Source organism: Pelophylax lessonae (genome assembly GCF_965119305.1).
Source record: "Pelophylax lessonae genome assembly, chromosome: 13".
NCBI lineage: Eukaryota > Metazoa > Chordata > Amphibia > Anura > Ranidae > Pelophylax > Pelophylax lessonae.
Genome location: NC_138780.1, coordinates 24,564,682 through 24,579,244, shown reverse-complemented (window position 1 = coordinate 24,579,244; position 14,563 = coordinate 24,564,682). Strand labels below are relative to the sequence as shown.

The window sequence follows — 14,563 nt, the reverse complement described above, 5'->3', positions numbered from 1 at the left end:
GTAAAGTGGCACATCTGCATGTGTAATTCTTTTGCGGCAATAGCCATTACTGAGCCCCCTTCCCCTCTATCATTCATCATCCACTTTATGACAACACCCTCCTGCTTCTTTTTTGTATTGCGCTAAATTACCTGTAACCCAGCTGCTCTGAGGATTTTGCCATGTGACCTGCTCAGCACATCAAAGCCTCTTCTACAAAATCTTCCTGGCCTAGAATGGCAGTGTACAGACTTTCCACTGTAATAGATGGAGCCTGCAGTGCAAACCTGTGGGAGGTGATCTGACTGACTGGGAAGAATTTGCAGACTAGCATTACAAGTAAGTACAATAACATAAAAAGCCAAGGGAAAGGAGGGGGGTTTACTATGGGCAGGCACACTATAAGTGCATTCACCATTTAATCCTACTGCTGAAATCATGTGCAATGTGGTCTGGCATTAAGTTTTTACCTATTCTTGTTGTTACCATGTATTGCACGGCACCATAGAGTTTTTCTAGCAACTTGTTACAAGCTTATCACTATCTTTGATGATGTGTATTCTGGTAATGTAATTGACCAGGGCAAGAGCAGACATTTGGACTATTGCATGATGATAATTCTATACTGAAGGCTTCAAAACAGAACAGTCATGAAAGGAAACTTAAAAGAAGTCACCATACAGTGATGCAGCACTGGAATGCCTAAAATTCTATCATATCATTTAAATTAATATCTATCAGTATATGATATTACAATATTACTGATAATAAGAAAGATCCTGCAGCAAGGTACTGACCAACCAAAAGTTATTGCAATAACTATAAAAGTGACGTGCACAGAAAAAGACTCAGAGCAGTTCTAAGAGAAACCCATATCATTGTTAACCTGGCTGTCTCCGTCTTCAGTATTTCCTGTGTTATAGACTTGAAAGAAATATGAAGTAAGTCGTAAATCTTTTTGGAGTATCCTTGGGTCCAATATTACACTTTAAGTATAAGAATTTAGCATTGTCGGCCTCTGTATTACTTTAAGTACAGCTTTCCTGTAACTGTTTGCTTATCAGAGCCAACTTCTTGGTTTCTACATTGTATAAGATGCTAAAAAAACACTCCTGTCAGTGGTAATGTTCCTGGTTCTACATATCATACATTATGCAGTACCTATCAATCACCACAAGATGGTGCAATAGTAAAGCTACATGAGTACTCTCAATGAAAACATATACAAAATATACTAGGATTAGCCATAAAATAATTACCGGTACATAATTTTAGTTCAGTAGAAGGAATGCAATCTTATTAGCAAGATATACCCTTAAATGTATCAAAATGCTGTTCCTTTCTTTTTGCAATTTTTAAATTTTTTATAAATTTTGAATAAAACTAACAATGCTAACATAAAAACCAAGAGTAAGCAATAATGGAATACAATGATAAATTGAGAAGAACCTACTCAAGGGTTATCAGACTGTCCCCCCTAAAGGACAGCATGATATGGACATTCAGGGCTGGTCCTTTGACAAGGGTACATGGAAAAACCATTGCAGGTAGAGAGAAGGGGGAAACAAGGGGGGGGGGGGGGGATGGCAAAGAAATATTGGTCAGCAGGGCAGGGGGAGGGAGGAGCTCTCCGTTCTGATCTGCAGCTCCTACCGTCCCCTGCCCTGCTTATTGGATGACATAGACGGCCAGGTGGGTAGAGGAGCTGGAAGAGGACACACAGGCATGGCCGCACAGCAGGAGGTGAGCGGCGGCCGTGGTCTGTGATAGCCCAGTGCAGACCGCGATTGCTGCTTACCTACTGCTGTGCGGCCTGGTCATCAACAGGCCACGGACCAGCACCAGTCTGCGGCCCGGGGGTTTGGACCCCTGCTCTATGGGATTGAGATCTGGTGAGTGTGGAGGCCATTGGAGGACAGTGACCTCATTGTCATGTTGAAGAAACCAGTGGTGAGATGATTGGAGCTTTGTGACATGGTGCATTATCCTGCTGGAAGGAGCCATCAGAAGATGGGGACACTGTAGTCATAAAGGGATGGACATGGTCAGCAACAATACTCAGGTAGGCCGTGGTGTTTAAATGATGCTCAATTGGTACTAAGGGGCCCAAAGTGTGCCAAGAAAATATCACCCACACCATTACACCACCACCACCAGCTTGAACCGGTGATACAAGGCAGGATGGATCCATGCTTTCATGTTGTTTACACCAAATTCTGACCCTCCCATCTGAATGTTGTAGCTGGAATTGAGAATCAATCAGACCAGGCAACGTTTTTCCAATCTTCTATTGTCCAATTTTGGTGAGCATGAGTGAATCATAGCCTGTTTTCTATTCTTAGCTGACAGGAGTGGCACCCGATTCAGTATTCTGCTGCTGTAGCCCATCTGCTTCACGGTTTGATGTGTTGTGCATTCAGAGATGGTATTCTGCATACCTTGGTTGTAACGAGTGGGTATTTGAGTTACCGTTGCCTTTCTATCATGTTGAACCAGTCTGCCCATTCTCCTCTGACCTCTAACACCAACATTCCTCCACGTAAATGCCGCTCACTGCATATTTTCTCTTTTTTGCACCATTGTAAAACCAAGAGATGGTTGTGCGTATAAATCGCAGTAGATCAGCAGTTTTTGAAATACTCAGACCAGCCCATCTGGCACCAACAACCATGCCACATTCAAAGTCACTTAAATCCCCTTTCTTCCCCATTCTGATGCTCGATTTGAACTTCAGCAAGTCATCTTCACCACGTCTAGATGCCTAAATGCAATAAGTTGCTGCCGTGTGTTTGGCCGATTAGCAATTTGTGTTACCAAGCAATTGAACAGGTGTACCTAATAAAGTTGCAGGTGAATGTGTGTTCTCCTTCTGTCCCCATGTTTCTTCCAGATGTTCTGGTCACATCTTTGAAATATATAGGTAGGTTACCTGGATCACCCCTAAACTGGCTCCTCTGTGTGTATGTCTATATGACTGTGGCTGGGGCACAGGGCTGTAAACACCTTTGGGACAGACACTGATATGAATAGAAAACAAAGAAAGGGCGCACCGACCTAGCGCATTATCCTCAGTACGACTTTATTAGTACAAGATAAAAATGGGTTTAGGGGTGATCTAGGCCGGTGCGCCCTTTCTTTGTTTTTTGCTTGCAGTACTTTGTTGACCACCCCGGTCCTAGAGGGCAGCAAGGCCTTAGTCATTGAGGATGCCAAGTAAGAGTTTTCCGTGATAGGAGTGGTCTGGGAACCCTGTTTCCGAGCGCAGGAGTAAGGTGCTATGAACCACAAATTTGTACTGATATGAATAGATCTGGGTACACTTTCTGATAATACATACAGTGGGGATCGAAAGTTTGGGCACCCCAGGTAAAAATTTGTATTAATGTGCATAAAGAAGCCAAGGAAAGATGGAAAAATCTCCAAAAGGCATCAAATTACAGATTAGACATTCTTATAATATGTCAACAAAAGTTAGATTTTATTTCCATCATTGACACTTTCAAAATTACAGAAAACAAAAAAATGGCGTCTGCAAAAGTTTGGGCAACCTACAGAATTTATAGCATGCACTGCCCCCTTTGCAAGGATGAGACCTGCCAGTGTCATGGATTGTTCTCAATCATCATCTGGGAAGACCAGGTGATGTCAATCTCAAAGGTTTTAAATGCCCAGACTCATCTGACCTTGCCCCAACAATCAGCACCATGGGATCTTCTAAGCAGTTGTCTAATAAACTAGAAAATAGTTGACGCTCACAAAGCTGGAGAAGGCTATAAGAAGATAGAAAAGTGTTTTTAGATGTCAATATCCTCTGTTCGGAATGTAATTAAGAAATGGCAGTCATCAGGAACAGTGGAAGTTAAAGCAAGATCTGGAAGACCAAGAAAAATATCAGACAGAACAGCTTGCAGGATTGTGAGAAAAACAATTCAAAACCCAGGTTTGACTGCACGATCCCTCCAGAAAGATCTGGCAGACACTGGAGTTGTGGTACATTATTCCACTATAAAGAGATACTTGTACAAATATGGTCTTCATGGAAGAGTCATCAGAAGAAAACCTCTTCTACGTCCTCACCACAAAAATCAGCGTTTGAACTTTGCAAATGAACATATAGACAAGCCTGATGCATTTTGGTAACAAGTTCTGTGGACCGATGAGGTTAAAATTGAACTTTTTGGCCGGAATGAGCAAAGGTACGTTTGGAGAAGAAGGGGCACAGAATTTAATGAAAAGAACCTCTGTCCAACTGTTAAGCATGGGGGTGGATCAATCGTGCTTTGGGGTTGTATTGCAGACAGTGGCACATCGAACATCTCACGAGTAGAAGGGAAAATGAATTCAATAAAATTTCAGCAAATTTTGGATGGTAACTTGATGCCATCTGTGAAAAAGCTGAAGTTAAAGAGAGGATGGCATCTACAAATGGATAATGATCCTAAACACACCTCTAAATTACATCAAGAGGCGTAAACTGAAGGTTTTGCCATGGCCTTCACAATCTCCTGACCTCAACATAATTGAAAATCTATGGATAGACCTTAAAAGAGCAGTGCGTGACAGACAGCCCAGAAATCTCAAAGAACTGGAAGACTTTTGTAAGGAAGAATGGGCAAAGATACCTCAAACAAGGATTGAAAGACTCTTGGCTGGCTACAAAAAAGCGTTTACAAGCTGTGATACTTGCCAAAGGGGGCAGTACAAGATATTAACTCTGCAGGGTGCCCAAACTTTTGCATTTTTTTGTTTTCTGTTATTTTGAAAGTGTAAATGATGGAAATAAAATCTAACTTTTGTTGACATATTATAAGAATGTCTAATCTGTAATTTGATGCCTTTTGGAGATTTTTCCATCTTTCCTTGGCTTCTTTATGCACATTAATACAAATTTTTACCTGTGGTGCCCAAACTTTCGATCCCTTCTGTACATACTGTATATCATCTCAAAACTACTCTCATCATCAAACAGAAAAATAGCTACTTGCCTTGAGAAATCCATAATGGCCCCACTAGGAGTATATTTAAACTTAAACTGGTAACATTCTGTAATAGTCTAAGAAAAAAGAAAAAGGTATTTAACACATATTTTAAAGGCTAAAATTGTATACTTTTATACCTACTAAAGGATCCCCCCCCCCCTATCTTTTTAGAAAATCACCCTATATGTGCCTTAAATTAAATGGTCCTCTGTCTATTCATATGATGTCATATGTCTTATCTCTTCTTCGACTTCCATGGTCCTTACTCCTGCACACAATGGCGGTGAGTGCCGTATTGTGCAGCAATGTGATCATACATCTCCAGGGTGCCCCCATGATGATCTGGGCTCACAGGCAATGACTAAGCGCTAATATTTAAGTGAAACACGTCTACCTCTTTGTCCCCTGCTCCATCTGTCACCCACTTATCATATGAAGCTAAACTAGTCACAGGAGAATTACAGAGGCCTTTATTGTGGACCTACTTATAAAATTGCTAGTTGCATTTTTCATTGACTTGGAGAGTTAAAATCAGAACTTTCTAATGTGCATACAAGTTCTACAAGCAATTTGGAGCGGATAATAGACTTGTTGCCTTCAGAGTCAGCTAAATGACGCGTCTGGACTCAGCAGCACACCGTGCTATGGACACATACAAACTGGCTTTTTAGCGGCAGCCAGAAATGGCGTCCCTGGATGTAAACTGTCTGTGTCCAGGACCAGTCAGAGTCCCTAATTTGCACGTAACCTCATACATAAACAGTTACATGCAAACTGCGACAGCCCCTGTCAGCTTGTTACTGATTTCTACAGGGTGCTGCCCACAGCTCTTTGCACACACTATGTGCATGCCCATCAGAAGCCATCCCAGATTGCCTGTGTGAAGGAGGCCTAAAGCTGGATACACACTATACAACTTTTGTTGTTTGATTTGCTTTAGATTAAAGCCCCGCACACACGTAGCGATTGTCGGCCGTAAATATTCGGCCAACGTCCGATCAGCCGATTGTCGGCTTGTTAGTATGATGCTTCCGACAACCGACTGCGACTTTTCGGCCGAACAGAATCTGGTGTGCAGGCTTTAAAATTTTTGTTGGCCAACACCAGAACGGGCGATTGTTCCTCTTTTTTTCTTTAGCACTTTTCAACCGACAGGACAGCACCGGACAAAAGACGGCCGATCATTCGGCCGACAATCGCTACGTGTGTATGGGGCTTTACCTTCAACTATGTAGTGCAAGGGCCTGTCTGATTGCATACAAATTGAAAGTGTTTAGGTTTGACCTCATATTATATGGTTTTGGTAAATCTATAGTAAAAAAATCTATAGACAATTGTATAGTGTGTATCCAGCTTAAGCGACCTTAAAAAGAATTACCTGTATATACTCGAGTATAAGCCGACCCGAATATAAGTCGAGGCTCCTAATTTTACCACAAAAAACTGGGAAAATGTATTGACTCCAGTATAAGCCTAGGGTGGGAAATGCAGCAGCTACTGGACCCAACTGGACCACCACGAGACATAAAACAGGGGCTGCGAGCATGGTACAGGAGATGCAGGGCTGTGGGCATGGTACAGGACATGGTACAGGCATGGTAGAGGAGATGGTTCAGGCATGGTACAGGTATGGCACAGGGGATGGAACAGGCATGGCACAGGAGATGGTACAGGCATTGTACAGGAGATGGTAGAGGCATGGTACAGGAGATGGTACAGGCATGGCACAGGATATGGTTCAGGCATGGCACAGGAGATGGTACAGGTATGGCACAGGGGATACAGGCATGGCACAGGAGATGGTAGAGGTATGGTACAGGAGATGGTACAGGCATGGCACAGGAGATGGTACAGGCATTGTACAGGAGATGGCACAGGCATGGCTCAGGAGATGGTTCAGGCATGGCACAGGAGATGGTACAGGCATGGCACAGGAGATGGTACAGGCATGGCACAGGAGATGGTTCAGGCATTGTACAGAAGATGGTACAGGTATGGCACAAGAGATGGTACAGGCATGGCACAGGCATTGTACAGGAGATGGCACAGGAGATGGTTCAGGCATGGCACAGGAGATGGTTCAGGCATGGCACATGAGATGGTACAGGCATGGCACAGATGGTACAGGCATGGCACAGGAGATGGTACAGGCATTGTACAGGAGATGGTACAGGCATGGCACAGGAGATGGTTCAGGCATAGCACAGGAGATGGTTCAGGCATAGCACAGGAGATGGTACAGGCATGCCAGAGATGGTAAAGGCATGGTACAGGGGATGTTACAGGCATGGCACAGGAGATGGTTCAGGCATGGCACAGGAGATGGTACAGGCATGGCACAGGAGATGGTACAGAAGATGGTACAGGCATGGCACAGGTGATGGTACAGGCATGGCACAGGAGATGCAGTGCTGCGGGCATGGTACAGGAGAATCTACTGTACCATGCCGCCCACAGCACTGCTTCTCCTGAGGAGATGCAGGGGCTGCAGAGGAGTCTCACTTACCTTTCCGCCTTACATTTAAAAATGGTGCCGCCCGGGTTTCCCGAGCGGCAGCGGTGCATGCGCACTGACCGGGGAAAAGGTAAGTGAGACTGTGACCCGAGCATAAGCCGAGGGGGGCTTTTTCAGCATAAAAAAACATGCTGGAAAAAGTCAGCTTATACTCGAGTATATACAGTACACCTGCAGAAATAACAGGACAGCCAGGCAACTATATTTGTCTCCTAACAGCAGTTTCACAGTGATTCAGTCATGAGAGAAGTATGGTAGGTTGCCATTGCAAATCTTCTGAAAATGTTAGATGCCTGGCATGTCTGGCTTCAGTATATTATAATTACAGTTCTGGAACAAGCATGATGTAAATGGATTTTAGGAAAATGTCGGAACAACTTGATTCAGGTCAACGACTCAGACAGTATGTAAGGCAAAGTATTAGAATGACAGCCGGAGAACTAGCAATATAAAAGGAAAGATCAGTAATGTCAGCCTCTGCTAATCTCTCTTGAGTGTCCCTTTAATATCACAAAAAGCTGACATGACATAAGTGTACAGTAGATGGCAGTACAGTACCACACATACCTGAGGATCTTCAATATTGGTATATATCTATAGAGAAAAAGTTAAATGTAGGACTTGTTAAACTTGCTAAATGTAAAGGCAATCTAATCACAGTAAATGTAGGAATCTCATCACAGATTATGATGTGTTTATTGAGTAAAAGCTGTAGTGTGAATGATGGAGAAGTGTCAATTGTTAAGGCAGTTACCATTGGCTGCTGTAGACCATCATATGAGGTCCTGGACTTTGAGTGGAGATATCTGAATGATGGGTGCAGCTGCAGGCATCATTCAGTTATCTTTTTTTTTCAGCCAGCGATTTCCTCACATGTAAAACCCATTATAGCGTCTGTTTTTTTTTTTTTTTTTTGTTAAACGATTTTATCCTTATAGCGGCTGTTTAGTTGCCCCGATTGCTTTTACAGGCGGCGGGAGGGAACGTCCCTCCCCCCTCCTGCTGCCCTCCGGTGCTTCTCTGGTCTCTCCCATGCAAACAGAAAGCTGGAGAATAAATCCGTCGTCGGTGGTTTATCATAGAGCTGGCCATGGACTAAATGGTCCGCGGCCATCTATATGACCCTCGGAGGCTGAAACTGGAGTCATGACGTCACTTGCGGTTCTGGCAGATGTAAACACCGCCATTTTTTTTTTTGCTGGAAAGCCTGAGACTGATTTTTTTTCATGTTTTATCTCAGGCTTTCCAGCATAGGGGAGAGATGTGGGGACTTATAGACCCCACATCTCTCCGTAAAAAGGACCTGTCATGCCCTATTACTATAACAAGGGATGTTTACACTCCTTGTAATAGGAATACAAGTTGTCAAAAAAGAAAAAATTAAAAGGGAAAGTGTAAAAAAAATAAAATAAACAATAATAAAAAAAAAGAAATGTAAGGCACCCCCATCCTCTGAACGTAGGTCGCGCCCACATATGTAAACGGCATTCGAATCACACATGTGAGGTATTGCTGCAAACGTTAGAGCAATAATTCCAGCACAAGACCTCCTCTGTAACTCTAAACTAAGAATACGCATAGCCTATGGAGATTTTAGACTATCAAAGTTTGTTGCCATTTCACAAGCGTGTGCAATTTTAAAGCGTAACATGTTAGGTATCTATTTACATCTATTTACTCTGCCAACATTATCCTTCACATTATACAAAATATTTGGGGTAGATATTGTGTTTTGCTTTTTTTGTTTAAATTATGAAAATGTTTTGTTTCCAAAAAAAAAAGCGCATTTGAAAAATTGCTGTGCAAATACCGTGTGACATAAAAAATTGCAACGTTTTATTCCCTGGAGTCTTTGCTGATATATATATATATACATACACACACACTTTTTTTATATATATATATTTTTGTATATACATACATGTGTATATATATATATATATATATATATATATATAATGTTTGGGGTTTCTAAGTAATTTTCTAGCAAGAAAACACAGCTTTTTACATATCTGAGCGAGATCTCAGAATTGGCCGGTTAGGCAGGTAGTTACAGAAGCCATCACAAATGGTAAAAATGAGTCACTCTCTAAGTAACAGATAATAAGAAAAAGAAACAGATAATAAGAGACAAATACACCCACTCTAAATAGATGGTAAGAAAAAGTCACAGGGCTGATTCTATTTCTTATCTCTGTATACTACAACTTCTATAGATGATCAGTTAGATTGATTAGAATGGGCTTGGGCTGCTATGCCTGCGTTTTCCGCTTAAAAAAGGTGCATGTAGAATTTATAAAAATGCAGTGGCCTTGAAATCCATCCTGCTTTTGCACCATGCGACTTACCTGCAGTTCCTGCATTCACAAACTGTGTTTTTAAATGCTGGGCCCACATATATAAAAACGCAAAAAGCTTGCCAGTGAAGGAAATGCAGGTAAGTCGCATGGTACAAAAGCAGGATGGATTTCAAGGCCACTGCGTTTTTTTAAATGCTGCATGCACCTTTTTTCTCCGGAAAACTAGGGCACAGCAAGCCCATTCAAATCAATGGGCTGCTATGCCTGTGCAAATGTGGGCCGCTAACCCGCATACATGTGAACCACCAACCCGCACACATGTGAACCACCAACCCGCACACATGTGAACCAGACCTAAAGCAATAGTAAAGTAATTTATAAATAAGAACACTGGTCCTCCTGCAGGTTTAACCACTTCTGGACCGCAAGAATTTGCCCCCTTAATGACCAGGCCATCGGATCGCGGCCACTTGAAATCATATAAATGAATACCGTGATAATACTGTATACCGTGGCAAAACCTTAATCAATTAATCGCAGCATGGAAATCTGATACCGTCACAAGCCTAACTAAAAAGTTATATAATACAAACAGAAATCAAGTACTTACTGCCAATACCACCATCCTGAGCTGTGCATGAAACAAAGAGAAAATTTAAGAAAGTGTCTAAGAAAAGTCTATTTTTTATTTATTTTTTTACATTGACTTCTATTTTTATTATACAAGTTTAATGCTAAATTCCAGGCAGATATAAAGACAAATACATAAAAAATAAATAATTTTTTTAAAAATAAAGACAGAACCTGGCTGTGTTGTCTGGCATGGGTGACATTATACGACTGACTGAATAAATGTACTAATCCTTCAGCATACAAGTTTACTTCTATGCATTTCAGCTCTGTGTTTGTCTGTCAGGTGTTCATCTTTTGCAGATATTTATATTTTAAAAGTAGATATATTATACAAGGAGTTCTCACCTCAAATCAGATGCTGATGAGAGTTATACCCTTCATAGCTCCCCTGAATATAATACAGTCCATGGTAGAAGGTCTGCAGCACCTCCAGTGATTTATTTAAATGTTTGCAAGAGCAAGGCGTTTAACTTGCCCTTAGAAGCCAGGCCTATGTAGGCAGCAGCCTTCCAGACAGGATGGTTATCCGATCTGAGGTCTGTGTAGGGGCTCTTTCTTTAATGGGGACGATGGGGGGAGGGGGGCAACACCTTTATACACAGTATATACATATATACTATATTGTCAAAAGTATCTGCCTTTACACACACATGAACTTTAATGGCATCCCAATCTTAGTCCGTAGGGTTCAATATTGGGTTGGTCCACCCTTTGCAGCTATAACAGCTTCAACTCTTCTGGGAAGGCCGTCCACAAGGTTTAGGAGTGTGTTTATGGGAATGTTTGACTAATCTTCCAGGAGCGCATTTGTGAGGTCAGGCACTGATGTTGGACAGGAAGGCCTGGCTCACAGTTTCCACTCTTATTCATCCCAAAGGTGTTCTATCAGGTTGAGGTCAGGACTCTGTGTAGGCCAGCCAAGATCCTCAACCCCAAACTCGCTCATCCATGTCTTTATGGACCTTGTTTCTGCACTGGTCCAAATCATTTGGTAGAGGGGGGATTATGGTGTGGGGTTGTTTTTCAGGGGTTGGGCTTGGCCCCTTAGTTCCAGTGAAGGGAACTCTTAAGGCGTCAGCATACCAAGACATTTTGGACAATTTGGTGCTCCCAACTTTGTGGGAACAGTTTGGAGATGGCCCCTTCCTGTTCCAACATAGAACAAGGTGTTCTATCAGGCCAGTCAAGTTCCTCCACCCCAAACTTGCTTTGTGCACTGGTCCAAATCATTTTGTGGAGGGGGGATTATGGTTTGGGGTTGCTTTTCAGGGGTTGGGCTTGGCCCTTTAGTTCCAGTGAAGGGAACACTTAGGCTTCATGTACACGGGACATTTGAAAACCTCTCCTGAATGCTGGAACTTGACAGCTAGTAATCGACGATTAAAAATGTCAGTTTTACCACGTTTATGTGCATTTAGCGGCGTTTGCATTAGAAGCGTTTTTATATTGTAAAATGGTGAATCCCCATTGAAAATACCTATAAACTAAACGCTTATAAACGGGAGTTAATACCTTTAGATGCATTTGCACGCTGCTACAAGCTTTTGGCGTTTCAAATGCCAATAAACTTCTGTCTGAACGCAATTTTTTGCTATAAAAAAAATGCCACTAAACTCAACTGCCTCTAAAACTGTGCAATAATCACACTGTCTAATCAGCATCTTGATATGCCACACCTGTGGGGTGGATGGATTATCTCGGCAAAGGAGAAGTACTCACTAACACAGATTTAGACAGATTTGTGAACAATATTGGAGAGAAATGGGCATTTTTGTGTACATAGAAAAAGTCTTAGATCTTTAAGTTCAGCCCATGAAAAATGGGGGCAAAAACAAAAGCGTTGCGTTTATACTTTAGTTCAGTGTATCTCCATGCACCCAACCCGACACAAATTTCCAGCTGCTTTTTTCTCCCGTGTAAGAGTTATCATGCTGATAACAGAGGAACGAAGCAGCAGAAAGACACGGGACTTAGTTCTTTGGAGAGAGAGCGACAAACACTACAGATATATGTGCATAGGTCAGATTTCATGAATGGGGTTTACATCCACTTTAACCTCCCTGGCGGTATGATTCCTTTGGATTTTAGGTGCTGAAAGTGGTACCATTATTTTGCATGTAATTCTTGTGAATGAGAAGCCCAAACCAACTGTATACATATATATATATATATATATATATATATATATATATATTTATATATATATACGTATATATATATATATATATATATATATATATATATATATATATATATATAATGTATACAGTTGGTTTGGGCTGCTCATTCACAAGAATTACGTATATATATATATACATATACTATATATATATGTATATATGTATATATATATATATATATATATATATATATATATATGTATATTTATATATATACTGTATATATATATATATATATATATATATATTTACCTAAAAAGTACAGCAAAACTGCAGGAAAGGGCACTGGGGGGCAAACTAATGTGATTTTTTTTTTATTTTGAATGGTATCAGTGTGTTTGGTGTGTTTTACATTTGAATTTGCCGCCGGTTCCACCCCCCTGCGAACGTCACGTCGCAGGAGATGGAAGCCGGGGCACGGAGAGGATCGGGAGGAAGATCCGCCGCGAGACACCGCCGAGACACATCGCTGGATCCCGGTGACAAGGTAAGAAACCTCTTTTACAGGATCCAGCTATGCTTCTGGCGGTACCCCGAGTGTGGCTCGGGGGTTACCGCTTTTGGCTCTGAAATTTAACCCCGAGCCACGCTCGGGAATACCGCTAAGAAGGTTAAACCTTTAATAGATGGCAACCTGAAAGATAGGAGGACTACTACAAGAGGGATGAATAAAGTCTTCCTTTCTTTCAGATTGCACCCTATAGAATCTGAGAAGGACATTTACCTCTCACTTAAACTCTAAACTGAGATACTCACATATTTTCTTTGCAATGCATCGTAACATCCTAACATCCTAGAACAGATATGTGATGTCAGTACAAGATAAATAACAATCAATAAATGATAGCGAATTGTATCAAAGCAAGGACTAAAGTGGGTAAAAAAAAAAAAAGTCTAGGAAATTTGATTGACAGTGGAGATATATGTATGCCCCCAGTTGGTTTGAACTCCTTATTAAGTAGATGTGATATGGAAAGCCAAAAATTATTATTTATATTCTCTTTTTTTATTCTGAAGCTAAAGAAAAAAGAAAGATGTCCTGATATTAAAGTGCTTGTGTTACTTTGTACCTTTCTAAAGCACTGGCATTTACCAGTATATTAGACCAAAATATATTTTATTTGCATCATTTCCTTCCCCAAGTAGTGTTCACAATCTGATGACTCTGTCACAGTCACAAAAGATCACAGATTGTTCCCAGAAGAGATCGACCGATTATCAGGAAAGCAGATATATCGAGGGCCGATATGCACTTTCCCCGATATATTGGAATCGGCCCGGAGGTTACCGATATTGCCGATATTACTGTATGTAAAATTAGTGTATATAGAATCCTAGCATCCACTTTATTAGTGTTTTATATAATGTCCAGTGTGTGTTTTTGTAATCGAATAGTGTGAAATATCTTCATTACATCGCTGCTTGGCCGATCTGTGACCCCCAGCTGTCAGGGGGGGGAGGAGAGAAGGACAGCAGAGCGTCGATGTAACGAAGGTATTTCACACTATTCTAATCTAATATCCGGGGCTTCTGTGTACACTGCAGAGGGGAGGGGCTGAGATCCTCCTCTGACAGCTATGAGAGGAGAAAACAGCAGAGTGGGAAATTAGCGAGGAGAGCCCGGAGCAGCGATGTAATGAAGGTATTTCACACTATTCTAATCTAATATCCGGGGCTTCTGTGTACACTGCAGAGGGGAGGGGCTGAGATCCTCCTCTGACAGCTATGAGAGGAGAAAACAGCAGAGTGGGAAATTAGCGAGGAGAGCCCGGAGCAGCGATGTAATGAAGGTATTTCACACTATTCTAATCTAATATCCGGCACTTCTGTGTACACCGCAGAGGGGAGGGGCTGAGATCCTCCTCTGACAGCTATTAGAGGAGAAAACAGCAGAGTGGGAGATTAGCGAGGAGAGCCCGGAGCAGCGATGTAATGAAGATATTTCACACTATTCTATTACAAAAACACACACTGGAC

At 41.7% G+C, this 14,563-nt stretch overlaps 1 protein-coding gene across 1 annotated transcript in view; it reads right to left on the bottom strand.

Annotated features, from left to right (window-relative positions):
• The window catches only part of HORMAD1 (HORMA domain containing 1), a gene marked incomplete at its 5' end in the record, with an annotated part of 104,103 nt that overhangs the window by 66,324 nt on the left and 23,216 nt on the right, over positions 1–14,563 (bottom strand). The window contains 4 exons of the mRNA XM_082275509.1: positions 4,965–5,032; positions 8,041–8,067; positions 10,384–10,404; positions 13,343–13,379. Coding sequence (XP_082131635.1) covers positions 4,965–5,032; positions 8,041–8,067; positions 10,384–10,404; positions 13,343–13,379 — 153 coding nt within the window. The remainder of the gene's footprint in view (positions 1–4,964; positions 5,033–8,040; positions 8,068–10,383; positions 10,405–13,342; positions 13,380–14,563) is intronic.